General features: G+C 60.3%; 1 protein-coding gene across 7 annotated transcripts in view; it reads right to left on the bottom strand.

Moving 5' to 3' along the window:
• The window catches only part of MCF2L (MCF.2 cell line derived transforming sequence like), a 96600-nt gene that overhangs the window by 22280 nt on the left and 47975 nt on the right, over window positions 1-26345 (bottom strand). For all 7 annotated transcript variants that reach the window (XM_064585884.1, XM_064585885.1, XM_045869740.3 and 4 more), the window contains exons 4-9: window positions 12936-13026; window positions 5282-5401; window positions 2835-2951; window positions 2213-2362; window positions 1470-1594; window positions 345-459 (exon numbers count right to left, since the gene is read on the bottom strand). In XM_064585884.1, coding sequence (XP_064441954.1) covers window positions 345-459; window positions 1470-1594; window positions 2213-2362; window positions 2835-2951; window positions 5282-5401; window positions 12936-13026 — 718 coding nt within the window. The remainder of the gene's footprint in view (window positions 1-344; window positions 460-1469; window positions 1595-2212; window positions 2363-2834; window positions 2952-5281; window positions 5402-12935; window positions 13027-26345) is intronic.

Genomic DNA, 26345 nt, shown 5'->3' on the forward strand with positions numbered 1-26345 from the left:
ACAATCCCTGAGCTATGGAGCCCAGTGTGGCTGTTGCTCTCAGTTCAGGGCACCTGGGACGTGCGAGCCGGCACAGGACAGATGCCCACTGGGCGAGGGGGCATCCAGATGGCTCCTGGACTCGGCCGCGAGGAACGCAGGGAAGTGCACGCCCATGGCAGAGAGTGGAACCTGCGTGGGCAACGACTCCCTGGCCACACGCTTCAAGGTCTGGTCCCACGGGGTCTCGCAGCTCCGTGTGGCGGACGGAGACCTGGGCAGCTCGGCCCCAAGCGGCGGGTGGACCTGGGCCGCCTCGCGGCTTCCTGCGCCCACGGCCAGCTGCCCCCGCTCCGGCCACTCACCTCTCGAAAGTCCTGCTCAAAATGCCGAAGCTGCAGACACTGTTGGAGTTTCTGCTGATGCTTTGCCCAGAACTCATCGAAGGCAGCCTCGGTCTCGCTCAGCTGGGCCAGGAGCCTGGGGAGAGGAGAGGCTCTGTCTGCGCGGGTGTGGGGCGCGGGGTGCGGGGTGCGGGCTCCGGCTCCGCGGCCTGCCCACACCCTCGCCACCTCTCTCCGGCGCTGGATGCGGGATTCGCAGGGCCAGCTGTGCCCGCGGGAGAGGCACAGCAGGGGCGACCCCACCGGGCCGCCGCCCGCACACCTCATCGCACTGGGCCACGCCAACGCCCATCGGGAGCCCGGGGCAAAGGGCTGGGCTGAGCGTGTTACCAGCTGAGAGGGCAGCGGTCTGGGCTTCTCACTTCTAAGTTCGGGGATGAAGGGTGCAGTGAGCCGCCACCATTCACTGACCCCGCTCCCAGGCCAGAACGCCTGCCAGATGCCCATGGGTGTTAGCCCGTCAGCCCTGGGGTCAGCTCCAGCCCCCTCTGTTCATGACTCCACACCTGCATGGGGCCCCCTGAGGCCGCCCCCCATCCCTGGCACAGCACCCCGGCCATGTAAACTGCGTGTAAGAGTCCGCCTGGGTCTGTGCCTGGGTCAGCCCGTGGTGGGCTGGGTGTCACCCTCAGGCCGTCCGGCTGCTGGGTTCCCGTGCACGCCTTGTCCCCCGCCAAGGGCCGGGCCTGTGCGTGGGGCTGTGGGTGTTCCGGGGTGCTGGGGCCAGTCCGCACAGGCGGCTGGAGCTCAAAGAGGATGTGCACGTTGTCCTCTTTCCAGGAAGGACAGCATCCCTGGGTCTCGAAGGCACAAGCCAGCCCGGTGGGCGGAGACAGGTGGGTGCGGAAGCATTAGGGCTCCACAGCCTGCAGGACCGGTCAGCACCAGCTCCCTTAAGCATCCCCCGTGCTGGCAGAAAAGAACCTTCGCTCTAAGACAGCTTCCTCCCCGGAACAGCTGCTTTCTTTGGGGTTTGGAAGACAAGCGTGTCAGCAGTAAGGACTCGCAGTCCCCTTGCTTCCCGTTAGGATGAGGACCTGGGGGCCCCTGTGTCCTCTGTTGCTCTGGCCTCAGCTCGGGCCTCACCTCTGCACAGTGGTCTGGTTATCCAGCTGGTCCTGGTTTAGGCTCTGCTCCCCGCCCTTGGCCAGCGGCTCCCTGATGTTCTCCAGGATGCTCTGCCCCTCGTCCAGTGCCGACCTCATGTCCTCCTGTGGGGACAGCGCGTGCCTGGCACCCCGGGCTCACTCCCACCTCCTCCTTAGAGCTGCCGAAGGACGGCAGGTGTCTGGAGACTCCTCTGCTGTGGCCAGGGCACGGCTAGGGCTACGGTTGCCTGGGGCAGCGGGAGCAGGGAAGACACCAACAGGAAACCAGACCTCTAGGTGCCTGCTTCCGCGGTGTCCTCACTGCCAGGAGCGAAGGGAGTGTGGGCTTCTGGGGGTGGGGCCAGCCCTGACCCCAAGCCACACCCCGCCCAGCTCAGGCTCCCCGGGAGTGTGGCTGGCTAGCGTACAGACCGATGCAGTCCCCTGGGTCAGCCCACAGTCCCCCACCTGCTGTCTGGGAACTGCGGGCAGACATCCTGCCCTGCTTGTGCTAACAAGCAGCAGACGCTCATGGCCAGTGGCCCGGCCGTCTGGACGCCCGGGAGCCGCTCAGAGGGAGGCTGCTCTCAGACCCTGCGGCACTCAGGCCACTTTCAAGAAGGAGCACTTTCCGTCCTCGGAGAGCTCGCCGGCTCACTGGCACGAAAACGCGCCTGTGACGTGGCCTCAGCTCGGTTTTGCCCGATGCCCGTCCCCGTCCCGCACAGAAGCCACGCGTACCTTCGCTCTGTCCTTCTTCTCCGTATGCGCGCAGAGCACCAAGCTCGTCGACTGCACGTCGTTGGGCAGCTCCGTTTCGGCCAGCTCGGTCCCGAAGGACTGTAGCATCTGAGCTGTCTGCTTAACCATGAGGGCGAAACCTTCGATCGCCTTGGGAAGAAGGAAAACACCCTCACCGAGCTGTGCACGCGTGCATCCTCCTGCCGCCCGGAAAGCAGGCGTCCGGTGCGGAGCGCGTGGCCATGCTCGGGGCGGGGGCAGGGCAGTGCCCAGCCAGCTCCTGAGCCCCACAACTCCTCCAGAAGCGTACCGGGCACCGTCTATGCGGGATCTCATCAGCTAGAGTCACTCTGTGCTCCGTCTCTCCCCCACCCAGGGGCTTTCCTTTCTGTTCTGTCTCTGAGCCCAGAGAAAACCACTCCCGAACTTATTACTCATGTTGTTTCTTTAGATGACTGAGGTCCACTGAGACCATCTCCTCATTCTTGGGGAACAGAACTGAGGTACTGGGAACATGTCTTTGGAAAAGGCAGCATCGTCATGCAAAAGCCATTCAGCCGATCAAGTCGGGATCAGGGGGACCCACAGCACACGCCGTGTGCGGCCGGCCCGGAGGACTCACTGTGCGGTGAGACAGCCACCTGGTGTGGCTGTAATCCAGGGTCCCACCCAGGTCCTCGGTCAGCTGGGACTTGTCGATGTAACCGTGTAATTCTGGTACTGAGCTCAGCATTATGACCTGGAGGGGGAAAGAAGCCGCCCCCATAAAGAGACCACCCGGCGGACCAGGAGCGACGCTCTCCCGCTGGTCCCTAATGGTGGCTGCGCGGGCAGGAGGTGTCTGGCTTTGGACCCTGGCTTAACTCCCAGCTCTACCACTTCCGGGCTGGTCGACCTTCTCTCTGTGCCCCAGCGTGAAATGGGCCTGCGATGACTGATCTCGGCATTGAAGGCAGGCGTTCGAGCCCCGACAAGAGCTGGGCACACAGCCAGCACCAGGCGTCCCACAGGTGCGCTTGGCTCCCGGGCGGGGGAGCTCCTGGCGGCAACCGAGCAGCACTCTGACTCGAAAGGACGTCGTTTTGTCCCTATGCCCACGGAAACCCGGTGGGCTCATCACAGGTGCCCTTCCGTGGGACCCAGGAAGCGCTGCACACAGGCTTGTCTATCTCTCTTGCCCTTTCCGGGACATTCTGTCCATGAGTTCTGGGTAAAGACATAGCCTTTGCTTGGCAAGCCATCGGACAGACGCTACAAAACAGGTCTTGAGAGGTTTAGGCCAAATGGTATCGGACACCATCTTGTGTATTATTGAACGCCGTATTGGTTTAATCGCCCAGGAGATGCCTGACGCCATCTGGAAATGTTTCTGATCGTCACGATGTGGGGGTGCTGCTGAATCCCACCCCTGCAGGACAGCCCCACCACAGAGGATAATGCAGCCCAAACCGTCCACAGGCCGCTGAGATCCTGCGAGCCATGGCCTTCAAGCAGAAGAGGCTGAAACGTCCCAGAGGTGGGCAGCGGACTCAGCAGAGAGGATTCTCTGCCCCTCCAGCAGAAAGCCCCGTCTCTCGACCCGCATGACCAAAGCCTGGCCACCTTCCTCATGACTTCTGCATCTCACCTAAACCCTGCACACGCTCCACGTATGTTTACTCGTGACAGAGAAGGTGTAGGGACCGTTTCTCTTAACGTTCTCTGTCCAGCACGAGGTCAGCACACAGCACCAACACCGGACATGTTGCTAAAGTGAACGCGTTTTAACAACGGCATTCTTGAGAGGATGTTTTCTACGCTTTTAAAGGGTTATCTAAAATGGATCAGCACACTGAAGAGCCAGCGATGATTTTGAGAACTCACTGGGGATTTGGCCCAATAGTGCCATTTGCAGGGGAGACCACCACCCTTAGGACAGACCCCGTCTGGTTTCCTCGGACGCGTCTGTGTCGAGACCTTGCTAACGAGGTTCACTTGCCCCTTGTAGGGCAAGGCTGGACACCCGGGTGTCACGAGGCTGGAGGAGCCTGGGCACTGGTGGCTTTCATGCTGGGACACCACCGTGAGCGGTGTCTCGGTGGTTTTGTCCTTGCCCATCCCCAGGAAACGGGCCATCAGAAATAAAAGCATCCAGGCCTGCAAACAGTGAGTGCACTGGTGTCCCCAAGACCCCGAAGCCCACGGTTTAGGGCTGCCGAGTGCGACTTGCTCTCGAGCCGGGGACACCTCACTCACGTCCCCTGACTGTGCAGAGCGCCCGGCATCTTGTACACCGAGGAGCGGGTATAGACCTCACGGACAACCACCGCCACGGACCCTCAGGTTGGCCAAAGCGATCTGGTAGATACTGTCGGGAGCTTACGAGGCTCCTGGGACTGGCCCCGTACGTTCTCGTCCTCTTTGCAACAGAGAACAAGTGATTTCCCGGAGAACAAATGCACCTGGGGGGGTGCTGCCTGGCGGCCCCCTGCCCCATGCTGCTCCCAGAGGAGCTGGTGAGACTCGAGCAGGCTTCACGGGAAACAGGCTTCCTGGCGGCACCTGTCTAAGGGACCCTACACGGCCTCGTGTTCTCAAGGATGGGGGCTGGCGGCAGGGAGTGCCCTCTCGGGGCCGCCGGGGCCGCGGAGCAGGAGATGAGGCAGGGCCACCCACCCGCTGGACGCTCCCTCTGCAGGCCTGGGGACACTGGCCCCGTTCCCCTGGCCCCTGGCTTGTCCCCGGGGACTGGTTGTTCCTCACTCGGAGGCTGACGATGGCTCTCAGCCTGCTGGGCTCTCTTGTTCTTCGGCCTGACCCTCGCTCGGCGAGAATGTTCTAGACTCGCGGCTCTCACACCTGCACCTCCACAGTGACCCGTACCCGTCCGAGGCCCAGTGTGGACACGCACTTCCCGGGAGCGGAAAGGAGGGAAGGGCCGTGTGAGAGGACAGCAGTTCCTGATGGGTCCGCGCGGTCTGTGCGCCCGCCTGCCGGGGGTGCGCCCTGAGAGTTTCCGTTATCGAGCGTGGGCCCAGAGTGCATGACTCCCACTCAGTCCGCCCTGCAGAGCGACCAGGACGTACTCACCGGCACCTTCATCTTGAAGTCATCTCTATTGAATTTGAACGCGAGGTCAGAGAGAGTCCTTTGGAAAAACCCCGTTGGGCGCAGAACCAGGACGAGCTGGAGGTTTGCTGGGAAGGACGCCTGCAAGAGAACAGAAGGGCCGTGGGCAGACGTGTGTCTGGGCACGGGGTCCTCGCACGCCTGCAGCTGATGGCGTGGTCTGGACGGGGAGGACGTCATGCCGGAACAGAAGTGGCTGCTGACACCAGGCTCTGTAGAGACAGCCTCCTTCTTAAAAGAAAAGGAGAAGGTCACGCTGCCGGGGCAAGCATGCGATGTGGGTTATCAACTGTAAAATCAAAAGCTTATGACACTTGTTCCAGGCTGCATGGCATCCCCCCAAATTCACATGTCAAGTCCAAACCCCAGTGCCTCAGGATGTGATTTGGAGACACGGTCTTTACAGAGTCGACCAAGTTTACGTGAGGTCATTCATTACTGAGGCCCCTAAGCCTATCTGCCTGGTCCTTACGGAAGGGAGACTCTTGGGCATGGACACCCAGGGAGACGCCGCGTGTGAAGACGGGGGACACGTCTAGCCAAGGAGTGCCAGGGATCGCCAGAAACCTCCAGAAGCGGGGGAAGGGACAGCTTCTGCCTCGCGGCCCCAGGACCAACCTCGGACCTCCAGCTCCAGACCGTGGGGCAGTGGCTTAGGCGTTTCCAGCCCCCCACTCTGTGGGCGCTTTGGGAGGACAGCCCCAGGGAACCAAGACACTTGTCAAATAAAAACAGAGCCATAGAGACACATAGACGTATTCCTAAAACAAAGATAGAAGAAAGCTCACACCCCAGTGGACACGCCTTTAGATAGTTACATGAATATATTCGGCTACCAGCTCTGCTTACAAGGTGCGTGACCTCGGGCAACTTGCCTCCCCTGTGCCTGTTTCCCCATTTGTAACACAGGGACAAAAAGTGCCTTCCCAACGCACACTCGTAACGCACACGCAGCATGCCGTCCTTGCACGAACCCTCAAAAACGAGGCATGACAGATACTTAGTAAAAGCCTATTCTAGGTGCCGATTATTCCTAGATGCTGATTTCCGGGGAGAGCCCATTACTAAAAGAAGACATTCTGAAGGAACGGAGTTTGATTTCTGGGTAACTGGGCGGAATGCAGCTGAAACATGATATATAGCAAAGATCGGCACAGCCCGAAATGGACAAAGGAGCACGGAGCGGGGCGGGAGACCCCAGCTTGCCCAGAGAGCCTGCTGGGAAGCTGTGCCCGCCGCGCTCCCCGCAGCCCACACACCCGAGCGTCTCAGCGTCTTCACCGTCCACCCGCCGATGGACGCTCCGGCTGCGGCCACACCCGGGGCCCCTCACATCCACCCTAATCTGGGCAGGACTGGCGCACGTGAGCCCCAGGCTCCCGGCCTTCTCCCCCTGGCCCGCCCCGTCCCGGCAGGCGTCCTCGGGAACAGACACACCGCCAGTCTTTGTGAGGCCCTGGCAGCAGGCCCCCGACGGCATGTGTGCCCCGGGAAGCAGTCACTGCCTGGTGCGGCCCCCTCCCTGAGTGTGAACCACCACTAAGCAGGTGCCGCCCCTGGATGGCCCTCAGCCCTGGGGCCCCCTCGAGCGTCTGGTCCAGTGGGTCTCACGGGCTGGAGCTCCTGGGAGAAGCTGGTGCTGTAGGAGCGGGGGCCCCGGGTCAGCTGCTCCTGACCCCCAGGCCTCAGGGTCACCCAGGTCAGAATAGCTGCCGGTGGGGTCCTGGCCTCACCCCCAAAGCCCCAAGGCTGGATCTGCCCTGAGTGAGCCCCCGGGGCCTCTGAAGCCAGGCCTGATGTCCACGTGACAGCAAGTGCCTGGAACAGAAGAAAAGCCAGGAAAAGCTGGACCCGTGGGTACCGGGGTGCCCCAGGCCGGCGCCCTGCCGGTGCCAGTGACCAGTCAGTGCTCGGGCCACACCCCGGGCTCTCCTGCCTGCGCCTTCCTCTGGGGCCCCACAGCCAGTCCCAAGGCCTGGGCACTGTCCCTCCAGCTCCTGCCCCGGACTCCTTCCCCGAGCAAGCTCCGCTCCCCCGCCCCCCCCGACCGCTGCCCTGAGCTTATTCCCCACCAAGTGCCACTGGGACCCCTGTGGGGCATCAGCTGCATCACGACCCCGTCCTGAGCAAACCTTCCAGACACTTCTGCATCCTGTAAACAAACCAGAGTCCAGAGCCCAGCCTGCGGCGGCCTTGCTGACCTCCGCCCCGCCCCGCACCCAGTGCCCCCGCTCCCGAGGGCCTCACTGCACAAGGGGACACCTACCTGCCCCCTGCCTCTCTTCAGGTTTGCCCCCCAAACACGCGGTTCCCACCCCTGCGTCTCTGCTGCACGTGCCCCTGACCCAAGGCCGCCGATGGCTGGTGACCGTCCTGCGGCCCCGTCCCGGCCGCCGCTCGCGGGCCACCACGCGCTCCCCGCCACGTCTGCGGATGCCCCTGTGCTGTCTCGGGGTTTGAAGCTCCACCGCTTCCTGGTGACTCGGGGCTGCGTCCCCGGCCCTGTGCTTCTGCGGGAGGGCCCCCCACACCTGCGGGCTCCGTCGTCCCCAGAGCCCCCAGGACGGTGCTCACACTCGGCCCCCCCCCCCCCCCCCCCGCGGCCCCTGCAGCCAGGGACAGGACGTGGGCAGCGGGGCGCTGAGTTGTGGCTCATCGGGCTCATCACGGGGCCGCGTGCACCCACTGGGCCGCAGCCGGGCCTGGGGCACCCCGAGGGCGCCCGTGTGCCAGCGAACCGCACCAGGCGCCCACGGTGAGGCCGGCGGGGCGGGACTGGAGCAGCCCCCGGAGCAGGGCGCCCATCCTCGCTCCCGACCACGCGGGGGCGCCCTCGCGGTTGGGCTCCTTTGAGCGGACAGGAAAGAGTGAGAGGAGCAGCGCTGAAGGTGGGAGGCCCCGCGGGCAGGTTCCGGGGCAGGTTCCGGCCCAGCTGTCCGCGAGCCGGCTGCACCCGTGAAGCTGGCCACCACTATTTAAGGAAAGCCCCCTCGGAGGCGACAATGAGTCATCCCTTCTAAATTCCAGTACCGTTCTATCCCCCTCGTTTGCTCCTCTCGGCTGCTGTGATGTGAGGACAAGAGCTGGGACTTAGAAGAGGGGACTGCGCCTGTCCTCCTGAGATTTCCCGTAGATTAACTCCGCAGGCCACGGGGGCCACAGCTCCGTCAGCTGGCGGAGGCGGGAAACACCCCCTCTCCTGCCTTCCCTCTGCTCTGGTCTTTCCGATTCTCTAACTTCCCGAGTCTTCCACGGACGAGAGTAGCCATAAGATCCTGGCCACGTGACAAGGCGTTAATGATCTACACAAACACATATTTCGAACACAAAGAACAGTAACTAAACTTTCTCTGGGTTGGAATCAACTGTATGTGCTAAGAGCTGGGAAAACACCGTTGACGTTTTACTGTACAAACAGGGAACTGGAAGAAGGATTTGGGATGAGGGCTGCAAAATTCCTCCGTGATCAAAGAAGGATTGCAACAGGTTTTGTAAGGTCAAGTGATATTGTTTACTTTCCGACCTAGGAACACCACAGCGTGATGGCCACACAAAGGTCATCTGGAGACAGAGAGAGAGTGAAGTGGTTTCTGGATAAACATCCTAGAGGCTCCTGTGCATCCAGCATCACCTCCACCAAGAGGCCCTCCTGGTGCTCACACTGTTCCCGTCTTCACCTCCATCGGTACTCAGCACTTTGTGCTTAGACTAGCAAGCAGCACATGGTAGGAACTCGTTAGCTTGTCTAAAGCGAGATTATTTGCCACGTTGGAGTATTTACTGGGTGACCTAAAGGCCTGCACCCCTGGACACTTCACGTTCTACCTGTCCTGCAAACGCGGGCAGCACTAGCCTCACAGGCAGGAGCCATGGCCCTGCCCCACGCAGACCGAAAGCGCCTTCGGCTGGAACCTTCTTCAGCAGCACGCTCTGGGACACAGATGAGCTTGACTCAGGTCATACGTACACTCCGGTACAAATCCCCAGGTGCTCACAACCACCCTCGCACGCACCTGTGTAGTGCAAGTGCTAAAATGGGAAACGGAGCCCCAGAGGAGCATGCCTGGGTATTTTCCAAAAGACACCTTCATCCGCAGATGGTGCAGACGGAACGGGCGTGGCCTCAGCACCGCGGCTCCTGGTTTGCCCCTTTGTTCGCCAGCTATGAGCACGACTGGGACGGGCGAGCACGCCCATCGCCCCCGCCGCCCCCGCCAGAGCTGACGCAGGAGACACGCAAGCCTGATTTTGGGGACTCTGGACTTGGGCCCCTTATTTTTCTCCTGCAAGCCAAGCTGAAGGCTTCCGAACAGAAACAACGCCTCGCCACGGGCAAGGCTCCGCTCAGGAGCTGGCACACATGGTGGCTAAAAACAGCCCCCAAATGACCGCCTGTATGTACGTGCCGCATCGCACTCGGGCGGCCAAGCACATCTGGAGATCCAGGGAGCCCTCGTGCCACCAGCTTGCCGCCAACCGTGGCCTAGGCACTCGGGGGGGCCGTCCACGGGGCAGCACCGGCCCTGGGGCCCAACCCCTCTCGAGGGTGGTGGCCGGGCTGGTGCCAGGTGGTGGCTTCCCCAGAGCCCCCCAGACAGAAGCACAGGCCCACCGAAGCTGGTGGTCTGGGTCCACAGCCCCAGTTGACAGCGTCAGTGGGTCAACTCCGTCCCCAGCCCGCTCTCGGGCACGGGGACAAGCGTGCCAGCTCCATTCCCACCTCCCGTCCCCACCGCAGAGCCATGGTGGAGGCCTCACCCCGGACACCCTGGCTCAGCGATGGGACACACACACAGGGCAACGGGACCTGGCTTGCAGCCTCCCGACCTCCCTGCAGGACTGCCCGGCGCTGCCTCAGGCACCCCTGCGTGTTTGCAGCTCACAACCCACATCACAGCATCTGTCAGCTGTCTGCACCCCACCTGGCTGGACACTTCTAATGCTTATTCCCCGCTTACGTCTCCCATGCCCCAATGCCTGCCCAGGACCAGGCACATAACAGAGTCTCAATAAACGTGCTAAATGCATGCACAGATTTTTGGGCATTCATGGGATCAGTAAATTCATGTAATAAAAAGAGTAGGAGTTAAAGAAAATTTTTGACAAGTATGTGGGGAAAATGTTAACTTCTGGGGTTTCCAAACCAGTACCGGGGAACCCCAAAACTTATGGGAAAAAAGAGATTCTAAAACCTTATTGTTTTTATTGTGTACAAATTTGTGCCAACATTAAAACTCAAACATCAACATTTCAGTTTTGATTTTCACAAAACAAAGTTTTAAAGATGAGCCAGCACACTTGAGAATCCACCTGGTCACGAAGTCAATGACACAGGAAACCGGGATGGCCGTTGGCGGGAGGAGGGCTCTGCGCCCCTGGCGCCTGCAGGTCTGCCCCGGGGCCACGCGGCTCAACGGCAGGGGGCACTCGCAGGCTACTTCAGTTCTTAAAAGTAATGCATCTCTTTCTTAAAAAACTATCCTGTATTTGGGGACGCTCCTGTGTCTAACCAGGAGTGACCGATGGCCTCAAGAGACACGCAGGGAGAACCTATCTCGCCCGGGGCCTGGGCTGGGTGCCTGCCGCGGCAAGATGGGCCGGACTTCCAGGAACGAGAGATGTGCAGGCAGGAGTGGCGGTGCCTTCCAGGGCGGGAGGCCACACGGAGCACTGCGCTGTGGGGAGATGGGGAGGCGGGGAGGCCGGGGGAGAAGGAGGAGCAGAGGACCCCGGAGAAGGGGATCCCTGTGGTGCTGGGACGAGGTCCCACCTGGGACAGGCGTGTGTGCAGACGAGGAGACGCCCGTGACCGCCACATGATGACGTGCCTGAGCACGTGTTAGGTCAGGGCTAGATAAACGTAGAAGACCTGGAGAGAGTATTTAAATTTGAAAAACGTTGTTATTATAACAGCGTTACCTTCTGAAACAATGACATACTTGACTGGGAACATCTTGGTACTGAACCCAGGACTAATGTAGTGATTTAAGGAATATTTTTAAGTCTATTGTGCATCTGACCCAGTGGTTCTTACAGTTTAATTCTTAATTTAGCCTGCCATGTGAGGTCACATGCAAACTGATTTTAAAATTTGAAACAATGAAATGGACACATTGGCTGTTAACTGCTCATGGCATATCAAAGTTCTTTGTAGGCTTCACAAGATTTTAAAGCAAAAGCTAATTTTATAACAAGTCTACTTCTTTTGAAACATTTCAAAGTGCTTTGATTTGTTTCAGATAAATGACGGCACAGGAAGTGTGTGAGGGGTGTAGACCAGGAGCAGGAAACCCACGTGGGGGGTGTAGACGAGGAGCAGGACACGCGTGTGGGGGGTGGGGACGAGGAGCGGAACACACGTGTGTGGGGTGGGGACGAGGAGTGGGACATGTGTTTGGGGGGGTGGGGATGAGAAGGGGGACATGCGTGTGGGGGTTGGGGTGAGGAGCGGGACACACGTGTGGGGGGTGGGGATGAGGAGCGGGACACGTACTGGGTGGTGCAGGGAGATATTTTTCGGAAAGACAAAGGTGGGACCCATCAGCCCAGGGCCAGGTTTGCGCCGAACTGATGCAGGTGTAAGAGAGCAGACAGCAAGCCTCTAACTGCTGTTAGGACGGAGAGTGAGGCGATCTGCGGGGGAGGAAGCGATTCTTCCGTTCCACCCAGAGCCTAGCACAGCTGCCTCTCTGGTCAGCAACCAAAGACGGTTTGAACTCAAGACCGAGCAAGAGGTTAGCAGGATTTTACCCGGGGGTTAGGTGTTTAAGAAATGCTTGGGAGCAGCAGAGCTGTCCCGGCCATCGAGCCCGGCCACAGTTGCTGTGGGTCCCCCTGCTGTCGTGAGTGAGCGTGGGTGACGTGCTCCACATGGAGCTCGTGGGCAGGGCAGAAGCTGCTGACTTAACTCTTCCCTCCCGAATTATCACTGCAGGCTAAAAACAGCCACACAGGATCCGCAGAGCAGCTGCCCTTCTGCGCATGAAAGGTGGCCGCGGGGGTCCCTGGCTGCGGGCATGGGTACCCAGGAAGGTCGAGGTGTCTGGGTTGTTGGAGAACTAAAGGGTAAACAGCCCTTTTGGAAAGGAAAAATTCAATTAGGAAAAGCTGTTCAATACAATTTCAAACATGTAGCCTGAAGAGTCTCTGTACGACATCGGACGTCCTGTTAATTAAGGACTGTGTGCTCCATTTAAGAGCAAACACACGTTCAATCCTCAGCACCGCCCATACTCAGTGTCAGAACAAACCAGCTGGTGGGACTGTTTTTAAATGATAACAAGCCTGCTAAGAGTGAACCATTTAGAGTACACACATGCACATGCACGCACGCACATGCACGCACACACATGCACACACATGCACACGCACACACATGTGCGCACACACATGCACATGCATGCACACACTCCAGTGGCTCCAGCAGCCCAGGGGGTTGTGGGCTCCCACGTGGCCCCTGGCCCTGCCTCAGGCCACGGGGGCTGGTGCACCGTGCAGCGCGGGCCGGCAGAACACAAGCTGTCCCCAGCAGACGGGTGGCTAGGACAGAAACAGTGCTGTCACCTGGCCCAGGGGATGAGCAGAGGTGTCACAGAGCCTGGGCACCAACACTTACTGCTATTCGCAGGATTGATGCCTTCACCGAGGTCCATTTGTCCTGCCTTCGGTCTATGACCAGGATGAATCCAATGCCAGCATCTTGTAAGCTGAAACGGGGAGAGAGATCTGCAGTTAGCATGTGCAGCAGGCTCACGGGCTGTCGTGTAAGCTCTGAGAAAGCCTTACACTCCTATAATCCTGGGGCGGCTTCCACCCTGCATGGTGAAACGCATGCCAAGTAAGCATCTAAGCAGACTGCAGCATTTCCCTGAGCCTTGCCCGGGCAATTTCCAGAACGTGCTCTTATCCAAAGACGGACAGATGACCCCCTGTGTGCTGCTCACACTCCCAGCCCCACACCAGCCATCTCACGGCGCAAAGACCCCGGCAGACCCCCTTCCCAGAGCTCCGTCACCCATCGTGGTCCTTTCCGGGTTGACCAGCTGGCTAAACCCTCCAAAACCGGTTTTATGATCCGTACGTCACCTCAGTCCTGGCATCTGAGGTCCCCCTGTGTGTCCACGTTATAAAATCGCTCTTGATGGCATTGCTACACCTTTGGGAGTGTAAAATCCCCGAGGCATCCGCAGGCTCACAAGCATCTGTCGCAAGCGGGAGGCAAGAAATGGCTGCTTGCAATAGCAACATCTGTGGTCAAGAGAACGCCGAGTCGCTGTGGAACGACAACTCCGTCCTGCCTCAGCCCAGCGCACGGGCCTGAGTCACAGTGGGGAGCGGGGAGGTCCGCTTCCGTCGGGTAACTCCACATCCAAGCCAATCGTGCAGAGCCAGCTACTGCCTCCGCCAGCCAGTCCGCGGAGGGAAGAAGGGCACGCCCGAGGCGCCAACTTGAATTGCTAATTTCCAAATCTGCGAACATAGTGAGGAAGCCACTCCGGGTTTAAATGAAAATCAGAATTACACGGAGCAAGTGTAAATGACGCAGTCCGGAAATACTCTGCGGGCTGCACACATTACATAACAAAGCCAGGGCTGTCCACGTGTCCTTCTGCCTCAGGTTTCAGGGGGCGATGGCAGGGGCGCTGCTGGCTCTCGGTGCTCCCCCCGCTCCAGCTGTTTACACCAGTCGGGTTCAGTCACGGCAGAGGCCTTCCAGGTGAATGCACACACAGGCATCAGCTTTCATCCGGAGTAGCCCTTCTGCGTGGACACACAGCGAAAAGCCACGATCCCCCTTCACAGCCGTGTGGCCGCCCCACAGAGAACTGTCTTCGGAGCTGCTTTAGTTCTTTGGCACAGAAGGTCTGTTTGTCACTTGAGCTTCATTGCCAGGAGTGGGGGCTCCACAGCAGCCATGCTCCCCACACCCTGCCTGCCAACTGCCTGGTTCGGGCTGGGCAGGCCAGCGAGGAAGCCGCGAGGCGAGGGAAACCCTGGTTCCCAGGCTCTGTGCTAGGCCGGCCGCAGGAGTTCAGAGAACTCCGGACCGCTGCGGGGGCGTGCTCCGTCCTGGGCCGGCCGCGGGAGTCCGGGGGTCCGCTGTGGGGGTGCGCTCCATCCTGGGCCCGCCGTGGGAGTCCGGGGGACCACGACAGGGAGGAGAGGAGAGAGCATCTCCGGGCGAGCTCTGTCCACAACAGGTGTTCTGCTGAGACTTCCCCTCCCAACCAACCAGCCACACCCTCCTTGGAGGGGTTCACACCGCCTCAGAAGCCCTGAGCGGAGACTGTCACCTGGGTTCTCACCCTTCCTGATGCAGGAGAGCAGAGGGCCGAGACATTCGTTTCCACTGTGCACACCACCAACCTCCAGACCAACAGAATCCACCCCATTCTCCAGGAGAGGCACTGCCAAGGGGGCGGCTCCTCAAGGCACCATGGATCATCTCAATTTCCGTTCCTCTAAAGATGGGCACCCAAACAGTGTCCCCGTCTTGGGGCTGCCGAGAGGGAAATGGGCCGATCCTGTAAACCCACCAAGTGCTTGGTAACTGTGGATTCTCACTCTCGTTGCCCGACCCCATGTCTCCCCTTCTCGCTGAAACGGAGCTTTGATCCTGGTGGGGACTCCCTGTTGTCCATGACAGGCAGGTTCCCTTTGCCATTCCTCATCAGACCTCACAACGCCATACCTCATTTGAGCTTCCAAACCCAGAACATTCTCTCTTGCGGCCCAAACACACCCATTTTCTGCCGCAGAGCCCACCATGCTGGGCCCTATGCCCTCAGCGGAGTGTTCGCGTTTATGCAAATGCACAGCCACTGGTAGGCCCCAGGGCCTCAGCCCCACGCCCCTTGTCCCTTCCACACTGCACTGTTGTGATCGGAAGACCAGCATCACAAATAGGCATTGATCAGAATGCAGCAAAAAACCCATCATCAACAGCCCAAGTCGAAAAATAAATAAATAAAATTAAAAGTGAAATACAAGGGGGTGGTGGTGCCTGGGCGGCTCAGTCAGTTAAGCGTCTGACTCTTGGTTTCAGCTCAGGTCTTGATTTCAGGGTCATGAGTTCAAGCCCCGTGTTGGGCTCCATGCTGGGTGTAGAGCCTACTCAAAATATACATACATACGTATATGTACATATATATACATATACATACATACACACATATAAAGGAATTGAACATTAACTTGTCTCCCAGGCCAGGCCAGGACCCTCTTTCTAGGAAAGGAATTTCTTGTGCTTTGGGGCTGCCAAGGGCAGATCTACTTCTTTTAATCCTCATGACGGCCCCATGAGGTAGGGACCACTATCTCTCCAGCCCAGAGTTGAAGAATGGAGGCTCAGAGAGGTTGAGTCACTTGCCCAAAGTCTCACAGCAGATGAGCACGGACGGGGTGAACCCCGTGGTCTGGCTCCGGGTGCTCTCAGTCCCCTGCAAAGCTGCCTCCCAGGCCAAGTCCACCCTGTGGACTAGAGCAGCCCCCCTCCCAGCCTCCCGTCCCTGGACAGCCTCCTACACGGGGCCAGGCAGGAGCCCTCCTCCTCGGGGTCCCTGCACCACTCCTGGGTGTCGGGGGACACGCTGAGGGAGAGCTGACTCCAGAAGCAGACAGCGAGGCTGCCCACATGCCAGGACCCAGGACACCCCTCCTGCATACCCATCTCGTCTGCCACCACATTGGGGACACTGACCCACAGGTGCACAGACTTAAGAAGCTGAACCATCTTCAGGATGTGGAGACCTTTCTAGCCTCCCACGCGCCCCCACAACTGCTGTCCCCGAGCAAAGCCGCTCGGGGCTTTGTGCCGCCAGCAGCCGGGGCCAGCAGCACCACCCCCACCTCATGGAGGAGGGTCCACCGGGGGAAAGGACTCTGAGGGGAGCCCTGCTTCTGGTCCCCAGCCGCGGGTCTCTGAGCTCATATGTCCAGGGGACAGGGCAGCTCATGCGTGGATCTCTGAGAAGCTGCCCCCCAGGACCCTGCTGCTGCAGGCTTGGGCTGGTGGTGCTGAAGGGGGGGCAGTGGGAGAGACTGGCAGCCTCTGGGGCTCCTAGTACGCAGGACACACACAGCCCGGACGGCTGCCTCCCACCCCAAAACAGCTGGCTTGGAGGGGCCGCCCTGGCCACAGCCCAGCAGCTGAGTGAGGCTGATGAGCTCACTTTTGGCACAGAGCTCGAGTGAACTCTGTTTCTGGGATTCAGCCACACTGGTGCCCTCTCCAACACCTGGGTGGCCTTGGTGGCCCAGGCCCACAGCCCGTCACGTGGGTGCAACCTCCCCATCCCCGGGCGGGAGCAGGGAGCAGCCTGAGAACAGTCTGGAAGCAGGGGCTGGGCAGTCCCCTGACAGTGAGGTCTGCGGTCAGCTGCATCCCATAGTCTTGCTCCTGGCCAAGCTGCATCTCGTTCTCCAGACCCGGCAGGGGAGTGGGGGACTCGCCTGTTTACACCAGTTCGTCACAGAGCCGGGGCGGGTGGAGTCGCAAACACAGACCAGGACTGTGGGGCGAGAAACGGCAGAGAGCGGCCGTGGTGGGGACAGCAGAGGGACGGAGCCGGGGCACTCTGACAGGCCACAGCATGCTGCTTCTCAAACTGCAGCGTGCACATGGGACTCCCAGGGCTGGCAAATACGCAGACCCGGGCTCAGGGCGCCTCAGTGGGGCCACCTTGCTAACGAGCTCCCAATGCCGCTGCTGCTGGTCCAGAGCCACACCTGCCTGGCCAGTCCTGCAGACGAGCCCCGAGGGCCTTCTGTGACGCAGAGATGCCACCCCTGACCCGAGCTTCTGTCCCAGGAGAGCCCGGAGGAGGTCCGGACACTGGGGGGGCGGGGGTGGGGCTGCTGGACCTGGCGCTGGGCGGGGTCAGCAGGCAAGTGAGGACAAAGGAGGGGTGGTGAGCAGCCTGAGACTCAGCTGCCCCCCGACTCACAATGAGGTGACGTCAGGATGGAGCGGAGTGGGGGGACCCAAGGACACAGCAGGGAGGTGTGGGGGCGGTGGGCGTCATGCTGGCAGGAGGGGGTAGAGGGGAGCCCTCAGGTGGGCAGTGGCAGGGGGTGCACACTGGGGACGCCTGGAGGAGAAGCCCTTAGGAAGAAGTCTCAGGGTACCAGGAGGGTACTGCCTCTCCAGGTCTGAGATAGCTGGGGGGGCACAGCTTCCGGGAGCAGCAGAGGGGCCATGTGGGGTCCCCGTCAGTGCCCCTCCCGCCCCGCGCCGGTCCCCTTCCTCTGGGTGGCCTCCACAGGGCAGCAGGGCTCTCGGGAGACAACTTGGGGGGCAGCTTCCCACGCATGGTTTGGGGCACGCGGGGTGCCCGTCACAGACACCCATAAGAGCCCATCACCAGGATGAAGAATGCGTTCTGACCAATGGTGCCCTCCTGTGGCCGGAAGTGAGTGCTGCCTGCGACCCAGGCGGGCCCAGGGTGCCCCACCAGGAACATGGGGACAGGCCAACTTCACAGGCTGTGCTAGTGGGCAAGTCCGGGAGCCCTCCTCCTCCCCCCACTCTCTCCTCCCCGGGCACGGCCACGGGGTCCCAGCTGCCCGCCAGGACGGGGTGTTTGGGAATCCTCCCTTCCCAGCTGTCTGAGGGGTCAGAGCAGGCTTTCAAAAGCTGGGATGATGGGCTGGTCCTAAGAAAGTCCTGCTTCACGGCCAATCCGTCAATGCTAGAACGTCTGTCCCCCCGTGAGCTCAGGACAGATTTCCAAGCACCGGAGGGAGTGGAGCCTGAGACTGTCCCCGGGATTCAGGGAGGCTGTGGGCGGCCCCTGCTTTCCCACTGGGCACTCTGCATGCTTCCTGAGCCCCGGCCCCACTGGGAGAGCCCTCACCGCTGCCCCAGCCGGAGCATCGCCCAAGGGTGCTTGACCCAGTTGTTTGATGTTAGAGGATGTGGAGGGGGCAGTGGGCTTGGTCCACACCGCCTCCTTCCCTGGGTGGACAAGAGTCTTCTCAGGAAAACAGATGGTACTAAGCCGATGGTAATGGACAAACCATGGGCTCACTTTTCTGCCTTCCTTTTAAATTGGGAATCCGTGACCCCACTGCTTGGAAGGACCGGGACAGGATCACATGACCCTCTCACTGGGCAGGCCCAGAGGAGGGCCTTGCCGGGGCTCCGTCGCTGGGCTGGGGTACACCAGGAAGGACTCCCGTGGCCCCAAGCCGCCTCTGTCCCTGCGTGCGTGAGGGAGAGCGTTTGGTCACATGCCATCTCTGGTGGCCGCTACGGGCCCTTGGCTGCCCAGCCTCCTGTGCTCTGAGAGCCTCATCCACTGACGCTGACCGACCACACACCCCACACGGGTGGCTTCTGCCAGTCTCCTGCCGTGCCTGACCCCCAACCCGCTCTCAGCACATGGTATGAACAGGGCTCAGTGATAGCGTCAGCCCCCCGGTGCAGGCCCAGCCACAGGGGCCTCGGGTTCACCTCTGCCCAGCACTGAAATCGGGGGCCACCGCTCCCCTTCCCACATTCTTCCAGCCCACCGAGGGCAGCGCCCCTTTGCTCCTGAGCCCAGTGCTGAGGACCTGAGTCTGCTGACCTGCACCAGTCCCCCGCCCGCCAGGGGTCTTTCCCCCAATCCCAGGTCCGCACTCACGCACCATCCACCGCCCTTCGCCAGCCCCACCAGCTTGCAACTGTCTTTCCATCAGCAGCAAAACTGTCTCCTTAATTGTGGCTACAAATCCCTTTAAAGAAGTTAAACTTTGTTACCATTGCCTCCAAAAGACTGAATATGCAGATGGACACAGTCAGGTGTCTATAAAAATAGCACTCTGACCCACGACCTGCAGCCACAGCCCAGAAAACGAGCCACTGTGTCAGCCGCAGCCCAGACAGCTGGGCTGCCGTCGAGAAGTCACTCCTGCAGGTAGCTGATTCCAGCAGCAATCCTGGAAACCAGACACCCCCACCCCCCGGGGCCACCTGCCCCTGATGTCCTGAGTCCTGGGACCAACCAGGGAAAGCCCAGGGTGCTTCGCTGACCCATCCCACGGGACCCGCTTCTGGTTAGCTGCCCCGGTGTCCCGGCCCCTGAGCCGTCCCCGGCCGGCGCCCCCATCAGCACCCTTCACCAGCTGTCCCTGTGCCACCCTGAGGTCTCCCCGCCCCACCTGCCGGGGTCTCTACCACATGCACGTGACGGTGGCCTGGCCGACGGCCTGCTGTGGGGAGCTCTGAGTCCACAGCCTCTGCTGTTCTCACCTGGTGGACTTCGCGTGTCTCCACCCCTCTAACGCAGAATAGATGCACCTATATCAGTCAACGCCTCCAGCAGGGAACTGTGTTCCTCTGGGCCCCAGAGTCAGGGTGCCCACGGATGAGCACTGGGGCACGCAGCTTCCCGTGCCTGGTGAAGCTGCGGTCTCCCCACCTTGGAGTGGAGGGCTCCCGAGGCCCCGGAGTGTCACCGCAGCCCTGCACCCTCGAGTCTGCTCCCCGGGGCAGGACCCCGGGGCCTCAGGGTGGATGCAGCCTGAGGGTCCCCCACTGCTAAGTCAGGTCCGTATCTCTGAGCAATGTTTTCTGGAATGCAAACACCTACAGGTCACAACCGGGAGGCCTCGCAGTCCGAGTGCGTGGAAAGAGAAGGTGAAGAGTTTAAGGAGAGACAGCAGCCAGGCGGGGCGTTTCTGAGCACCCACAGCTCCTGCTTGGCCCGGGGCTCAGGGCTACACTGGACGCCTCCCCAGCGTCCGGGCTGGGGTGACCGTGAGCACGTCGGAGCCACCCGCAGGAGGCCAGCTCAGCCTGGCACCGGCGCGGCAAGAGACAAGGCCAGGGCGGTGGGCAGGCCCCTGGCAGGAGGCAGGGTCACAGGCTGGTACGTGTCCCAGACCGTCCCTGGCCGGGGGCAGGACAGCTGTCAGGGGTAGCGCGGTTCTCCATGGCAGGGCCCCGGGTCCCTGAGGGCTGGGCAGCCCTGGGGCAGGCAGGTGTCTGGGAGTGGCAGAGCCGCGGACGCCGGGCCTCAGGCAGGAGCCGCCCCTCCCAGGCCCCATGGGACCGAGGCAAGGCCTCCCTCCCTCTCTCTCCTCCTCTCTCTCTCTCTCTCCCCACGGTCAGACACCGGTCCACAGACATTAGCAAATGTCGAAGAGACCTTGTCTTCCTCTGTAAGGAAATGTCATGGGCGTCTTCTCTGCCCGTGTGACTCACAGGCCCAGGTCTGAACACCGAGAACATGAACGGTCCCCTGAGCTGTCCACAATGAACTTCCGGGCTGTTTCTTCTCTCTTCTTAGGATTCAGAAACTTGCCCTGTTATGATACCGTTTCTGCACCGTGTTTATCTAACACCTGTCAGTGTTTCATCCCAGTGAAAACAGTGAAAAAAACTCCAAGCGCCGTTTAAAAACTCTCCCACACACGGTAACCCTTCCATTCCAAGTAACACGGGATTCCGTCAGGGCTGCTGAGGCTCAGGCACGGGCGCTGGTCACGAAGCGGTGACTTAACCTCTCCTTTGCAACCAAAGGAACGGCCCGTTTAAAAAAAAACCCACAGGAATTTCTCTGAAGAGCCTGAAATCTTGCTTTTTTTTTTTTTTTTAAAGATTTTATTTATTTGACAGAGAGAGAGACAGCGAGAGAGGGAGCACAAGCAGGGGGAGTGGGAGAGCGAGAAGCAGGCTTCGGCTGAGCAGGGAGCCCCATGCGGGGCCTGATCCCAGGACCCTGGGACCATGACCTGAGCCGAAGGCAGACGCCCAACGACTGAGCCACCCAGCCGCCCGAAACCTTGCTTTTTTATGTTCTTTATATTCCACCTCCCACCCCATGTCAATTGGTATATTTTTTTTGACAAAAATGAACACAGAAAACCCAAACTACGATATCCAGGTGAATCACCCCGAATGCACCTGGAATTTAACTCGTGACCGTGGGGTGGGAGCAGGAATGTGCGGATCGCCAGGAGCTCAGCCGTCCTGGTTTACGTGACCTGCACAGCACACGAGGAAGCTGAGCATCTTATCTATTTTCAAAGGCCGATTTCTAACCCAGCTCGGAAACATGGCTTCCTCCACCAACCGAAGCCTGGCGTGGCAGCGCGGTCCGTCCACGCGGGGGCGCGAGTCATAGACGGAGCTGGTGGACACGCCACAGAAGGACACACACCGCAGGATCCTGCTTCCGGGAGGCTCCTGGAGCGTCAGATTCACGGTGTTGAACGGGACGGTATCACTTCGGGGAAAGAGAAGGTTCCGGAGACGTATTGCACAACAATGGGAACATACTTGGTACTACTGACCTGTGCACTTAGAGATGGTTATGATGGTAGGTTGTATGTTATGAATATTTTACCATCATTTTTTAAAATGCTATTAAAAAAATCCTAAGAACCACATAAATCCCTTAAATACATTTAAAAAAGGGGAGGTGCTTACTGTCAGCCAGGTCTTTGCAATCGTGGAGTGACCTGCTCCCCAGGGCCATATAGGCACCACCCTGGGAAGTCAGACCCATGCAGAGAACCTTCTGGAATCTCATTACTGGCCTCAGGCTCATGCTGCAGGTCTGGATCACGGCGGTCCAGGACCCGGCCCCTCTTCTGTCCTGATGCTGCTTGCAGCCCGGACCTTATCTGGTTCCTGCCTCTGTGTCTGCCTCAGGTGTCTCCTCTCCACCTGCGGCTGAAGCCCGAGCACCACGTGCCCCCTGCGCCACCTCCAGCCCCGCGGGACAGACGTGCTTTGGGATGACAGTGGCAAAGGAAAGGCTTCCCGACCCGCGGCCCGTACCTCAGTGTGGCTCCCTCACAGCAGAGTGTCCTTATTTCCAAGTAGGGCAAGAGCTGTGGTCTCTGCTCTTGGGCAGGGAGTCAGGGTGCTAATCTCTTGCCCTTTTCTTCATAAATCAGGGCATGGTCGCTGGTGACCTGATCCCCCCCATCATGGACAGAACTGTCCACATCTGAGCTGCCAGCGTGGCCACTTGTGAACGGAAATACGGGGAGCATGACTGACTCCTGAACTTTCCCATTCAGTTAGTTTTCATTTTTAAGTTTAAATGGCCACACATGGCTAGCGGCTATCGCACCGGATGACAGTGACAGAGAAAGGTCGTTGCAACAAAGGAAGAAGGTTGCAGGCGACGGGCAGCCTCTGGCCCTGGCCAGGAGCTCACAGCCCGGAGGACAGAGAGACAGGGCCCACGTGGAGGAGGCCAGCTCGGCGGGCAGTGGTCACTGACCTCCCAGAGCTTTAGACCACGTGGGACGACGGGCTGAGCAGAGTCGTGGACAGCAAAAGTCTTTTACTTGCTAGTCACAGGGCTGGGGGGAAGGACCTTCTGACACAGCGTCTGGGAGGTGTGCACATGGGTTACCCTCAAGGCGTTCCATCTCAGAACCCCAGAACCAGCTACACCGGGGACAAGGCTGTTCGTTCCTGAGGAATCTGAAGGGAGTTGGGAGCACAGGTGGAGTTGAGATCGGCTGGGCAGGTTTCATATGATGAGCTGTTAAAGCACAGGAGGCTGCTGGGAAGGGTCCCCGTGACTCGCTCTGGATAGGAGCCGGGCGCACCTGTGCCTCCCAGTGTGGGGGAGGCACGTGCACTGGATGGAACAAGGTTTCGACAGCACGCAAACTCTGAACTACGTGGGCAAGGAGGCCGGCGGTCGGTGGGAGCTTTCACTTCTCACGTGCACAGTGTGAATTGTTTAGTACATACTTACACGTGCATTTTCTGTCTTTACATTCAGACGTCATGGCAGATTCAATCGGAAATCACACCGGCAGCAAGAAGTAAGGTGCTTCCAAAGGCACCGCTTCTCCCCTTCGTTACAGTCCATGCACACTCTGTGTGTGCACGCATGTCTGTGTGCTTGCATGCTTGTGCACACACGTGTGTGGGGCTGTATGTGCCCATCATGGAGGCCAGCTGGGGGACTGGATCTCTATCTCCCTAGCAACTCGGTGATTTGAACCAGGTTCAAGGAAAGTCGACCTCGTTATCAGCTTCCGTTAACTCCAGAAGCTCCTCAATTAGGATTTGATTGTGCTAAGGAGAGACTACAGGGGAAGGTTATCTTCCAAACCCTGGAGGGGAGGGGTGCATGCAGCCTCCGGGGCCCAGCACGGTGGGCTCCTGCAGGGTTCCTGTGTGGAGCTGCAAGTCCAGGGCTGCTAACCTGCCTTTTCAAAGAAAAGTCAGAAATTTATCTCAATGTTGGCAACCCTATGCACGTGTGGCTCTGAACAAGTGTGCACGTGTGTACGTGTGCATGTGTGAATGTGCATATGCACATGCCTGTGTGAAGGAGCCTCCCACGACCCCATTTGTGGGGATGGACAGGATCACACTGAGTGTGGAAACCACTTCTGTCACTGTGGATGGGGCAAGACTGGCTCCACCACCAGGTGAGAGGAAAGAAGGAGATGGACTGGGGGCATGCTTGGAGGGAGAGGGGTGGAACCGCGGGAGGGGGACGGGGTCCAGGGTGTGGAACCGCGGGAGGGGAACGGGGTCCAGGGTGTGGAACCGCCGGAGGGGGATGGGGTCCAGGGTGTGGAACCGCCGGAGGGGGACGGGGTCCAGGGTGTGGAACCGTGGAGGGGGAGGAGGTCCAGGGTGTGGAACCGCGGGAGGGGGACGGGGTCCAGGGTGTGGAACCGCGGGAGGGGGAGGGGGTCCAGGGTGTGGAACCGTGGGAGGGGGACGGGGTCCAGGGTGTGGAACCGCGGGAGGGGGACGGGGTCCAGGGTGTGGAACCACGGGAGGGGGTCCAGGGTGTGGAACCGCAGGAGGGGGACGGGGTCCAGGGTGTGGAACCGCGGGAGGGGGAGGGGGTCCAGGGTGTGGAACCGTGGGAGGGGGAGGGGGTCCAGGGTGTGGAGCCACAGGAGGGGGAGGGGGTCCAGGTTTAGAACCACAGGAGTGGAGGGGCCGAGGGGTTCAGGGACTGGAGCCTGGGGCATCTGTGCCCCCTGGACGGATTCTGTAATCCCTGTCCTGGTTTGCTTAGTAATGGACTCAGAGGCAGCGCACAAAGAACAGGGTTAGATGTAAGAAAAATCAGATTGTTGCCACTTTTCTTTGTTTTTATGGAGTAATTTCTATCAGCATAAATATGTCATGATTTCTCTCATCTTAAAAGAGAACCTGGTCCTCATCTGTCTCTCCAGCTGCCCGTTCTGTTTCTTTGCTCCCCTAGTCTCCGAGTCTGCTCCACCAGTTTTTGTTAAATTTACTCCAATCGACATCTCGCCTCCAACCCTCCATCAAGACTGTTCTTGCCAGGGCCCCAGCGGCCTGTTGTCCTGAGACTCGTGCTGAGTTCCTGGCTTTCATGCTATCTCCCCACGAGCCGACCATACGTGCAGGGCTGCAGCCAGGACACCTGGGAGGGAGGGGCTTCTAAGCAGCCACAGGCCCCACGCAGGTGGTCGCCCCAGCCGGGACATCTGAGGTCTCCCCTCCTGGCCCCCACCCCACCCCTGGGGGCCTCACCCCCCAAATGCCCATGACTCCCAAACCTACAGGCTGCTGGGGCCGAGCTCCCATCCCTGGCTCACATGCGGGCTTGGCCTCCCCCGTGCTCCTTCCCTTCTCGGGTGACCGCTCCCTCCAAACCTTGGGGCCAGCTGCACTGCTGCCGCCTGGTGGGGACACCATGCCCGTCCCGGAGACTGCAGCCCCTCCCACAACGCACCTTTGCCCCATTTCACTGGGCAAAGGGGGCCCTGAAGGCCACGGGCCAGGGTGCCCGCCGCTCCCCCCACGACCGGGCCCCTCACCTCCCTTCTCTCTCATTCTTCCCTTTCAAACTCCACACCCCTGTGCACAACCTACTTCATTTCCTGAGAATGTAAGTAGCAGGACTTTGTTTACTGTTGGGTCCAAGTGTGTCAGAACCCGGACATTTCTCACGGACAGCGACGGGGTGACTGGCCCAGGGCGCCTGTGTCTGACTTCCTCTCTGCTGTGCGCAGGTCACAGACGCCACCCTGGGCAAGGCTGGGCGACGGTGCTGAGTGAGCCCCATGAGGAACGGCCGGCGTCCTAGGGATCTGGATGGCGAGACCCGGCCCTCAGGCCAGGCGAGAGCTCCCAGGGTCGCCCGCCGAGCAGCCACCACGCCGCTGGACGCCGGCTGACTGCTGCCCGCCCAATCCCAGCACCGTACCACATTCCCTTGACTGAGGTTTTCGGAAGACCACTGAAGCGTTTCCCACGTACGTGCGTGGGATGCACGCGGACAAAGCCCGCCGTGGTGCGATGCCGTGTTTCAACCGTAACTACCAGTCAGCGCCGGGGCTGAACTCGGGCCGTTTGCATTAATGACGAGGACAACTGACGCGGCACATGGCACGTTATTTTCAAAGATGAAATTAAAGCTGGGTTTAAAAACTGTGACTTATCGTGAAGCAGCCAGTGTGCGAGTTGTGCCGTGGGAAAGCCCACGCCAGGCCGTCGTGCTACCCTTCCACCTGGAGGCCACGCCGGCCCGGCAGCCCCAGCCTGCCCGGTGAGGGGCTCCGGCCTGCCTTCTGGAAGGGGCCCCGCCCACGTCCCCACCCCTGGGGTCAGGACAGAGATCTGCGCGGGGGAGGCAGTGGGGGCACCTCGGGTCCCCCCAGGAGAGCCGAGGCACGGCCCCCCTCGCATGCCACGTTCTTCCCCCGCACCGGGCTGGGCACGGCTCCGGCCCCGTGGTTTTGGTGAGCGCCCGTTGTGCGGGAATGCAGCGGCCCCGTGCAGGGAGACCGCCCGTTCCTGTACTTTAGAGCTCCACCTGAACAGTTCCCTCTTTCAGAGCCGCCAGCCTCCACGGCAACGCTCACGGTCAGGACTGACAGCCCGTCGAGGAGGTGCGGCGGGAGCTCGGGGTGAGGCCGCGGGTGCCCGCCTCAAGCTTGCTCGGCCATGCCGCCTTCCCGCGGCCGCACACCCAGCACCCGGTTCCTCTTCTGTGGGCCCCTCGTGCCCTTGGGGCTGCCTTCTCAGATCACGGGCACGTGGGGTCGGGCGGGCCCAGATCCAGCTCTCTGGCAC

The sequence above is a fragment of the Mirounga angustirostris genome, unplaced genomic scaffold (assembly GCF_029215605.1).
Source record: "Mirounga angustirostris isolate CCGP_5_RB_7025 unplaced genomic scaffold, mMirAng1.0.hap1 SCAF_3, whole genome shotgun sequence".
Classification (NCBI taxonomy): Eukaryota; Metazoa; Chordata; class Mammalia; order Carnivora; family Phocidae; genus Mirounga; species Mirounga angustirostris.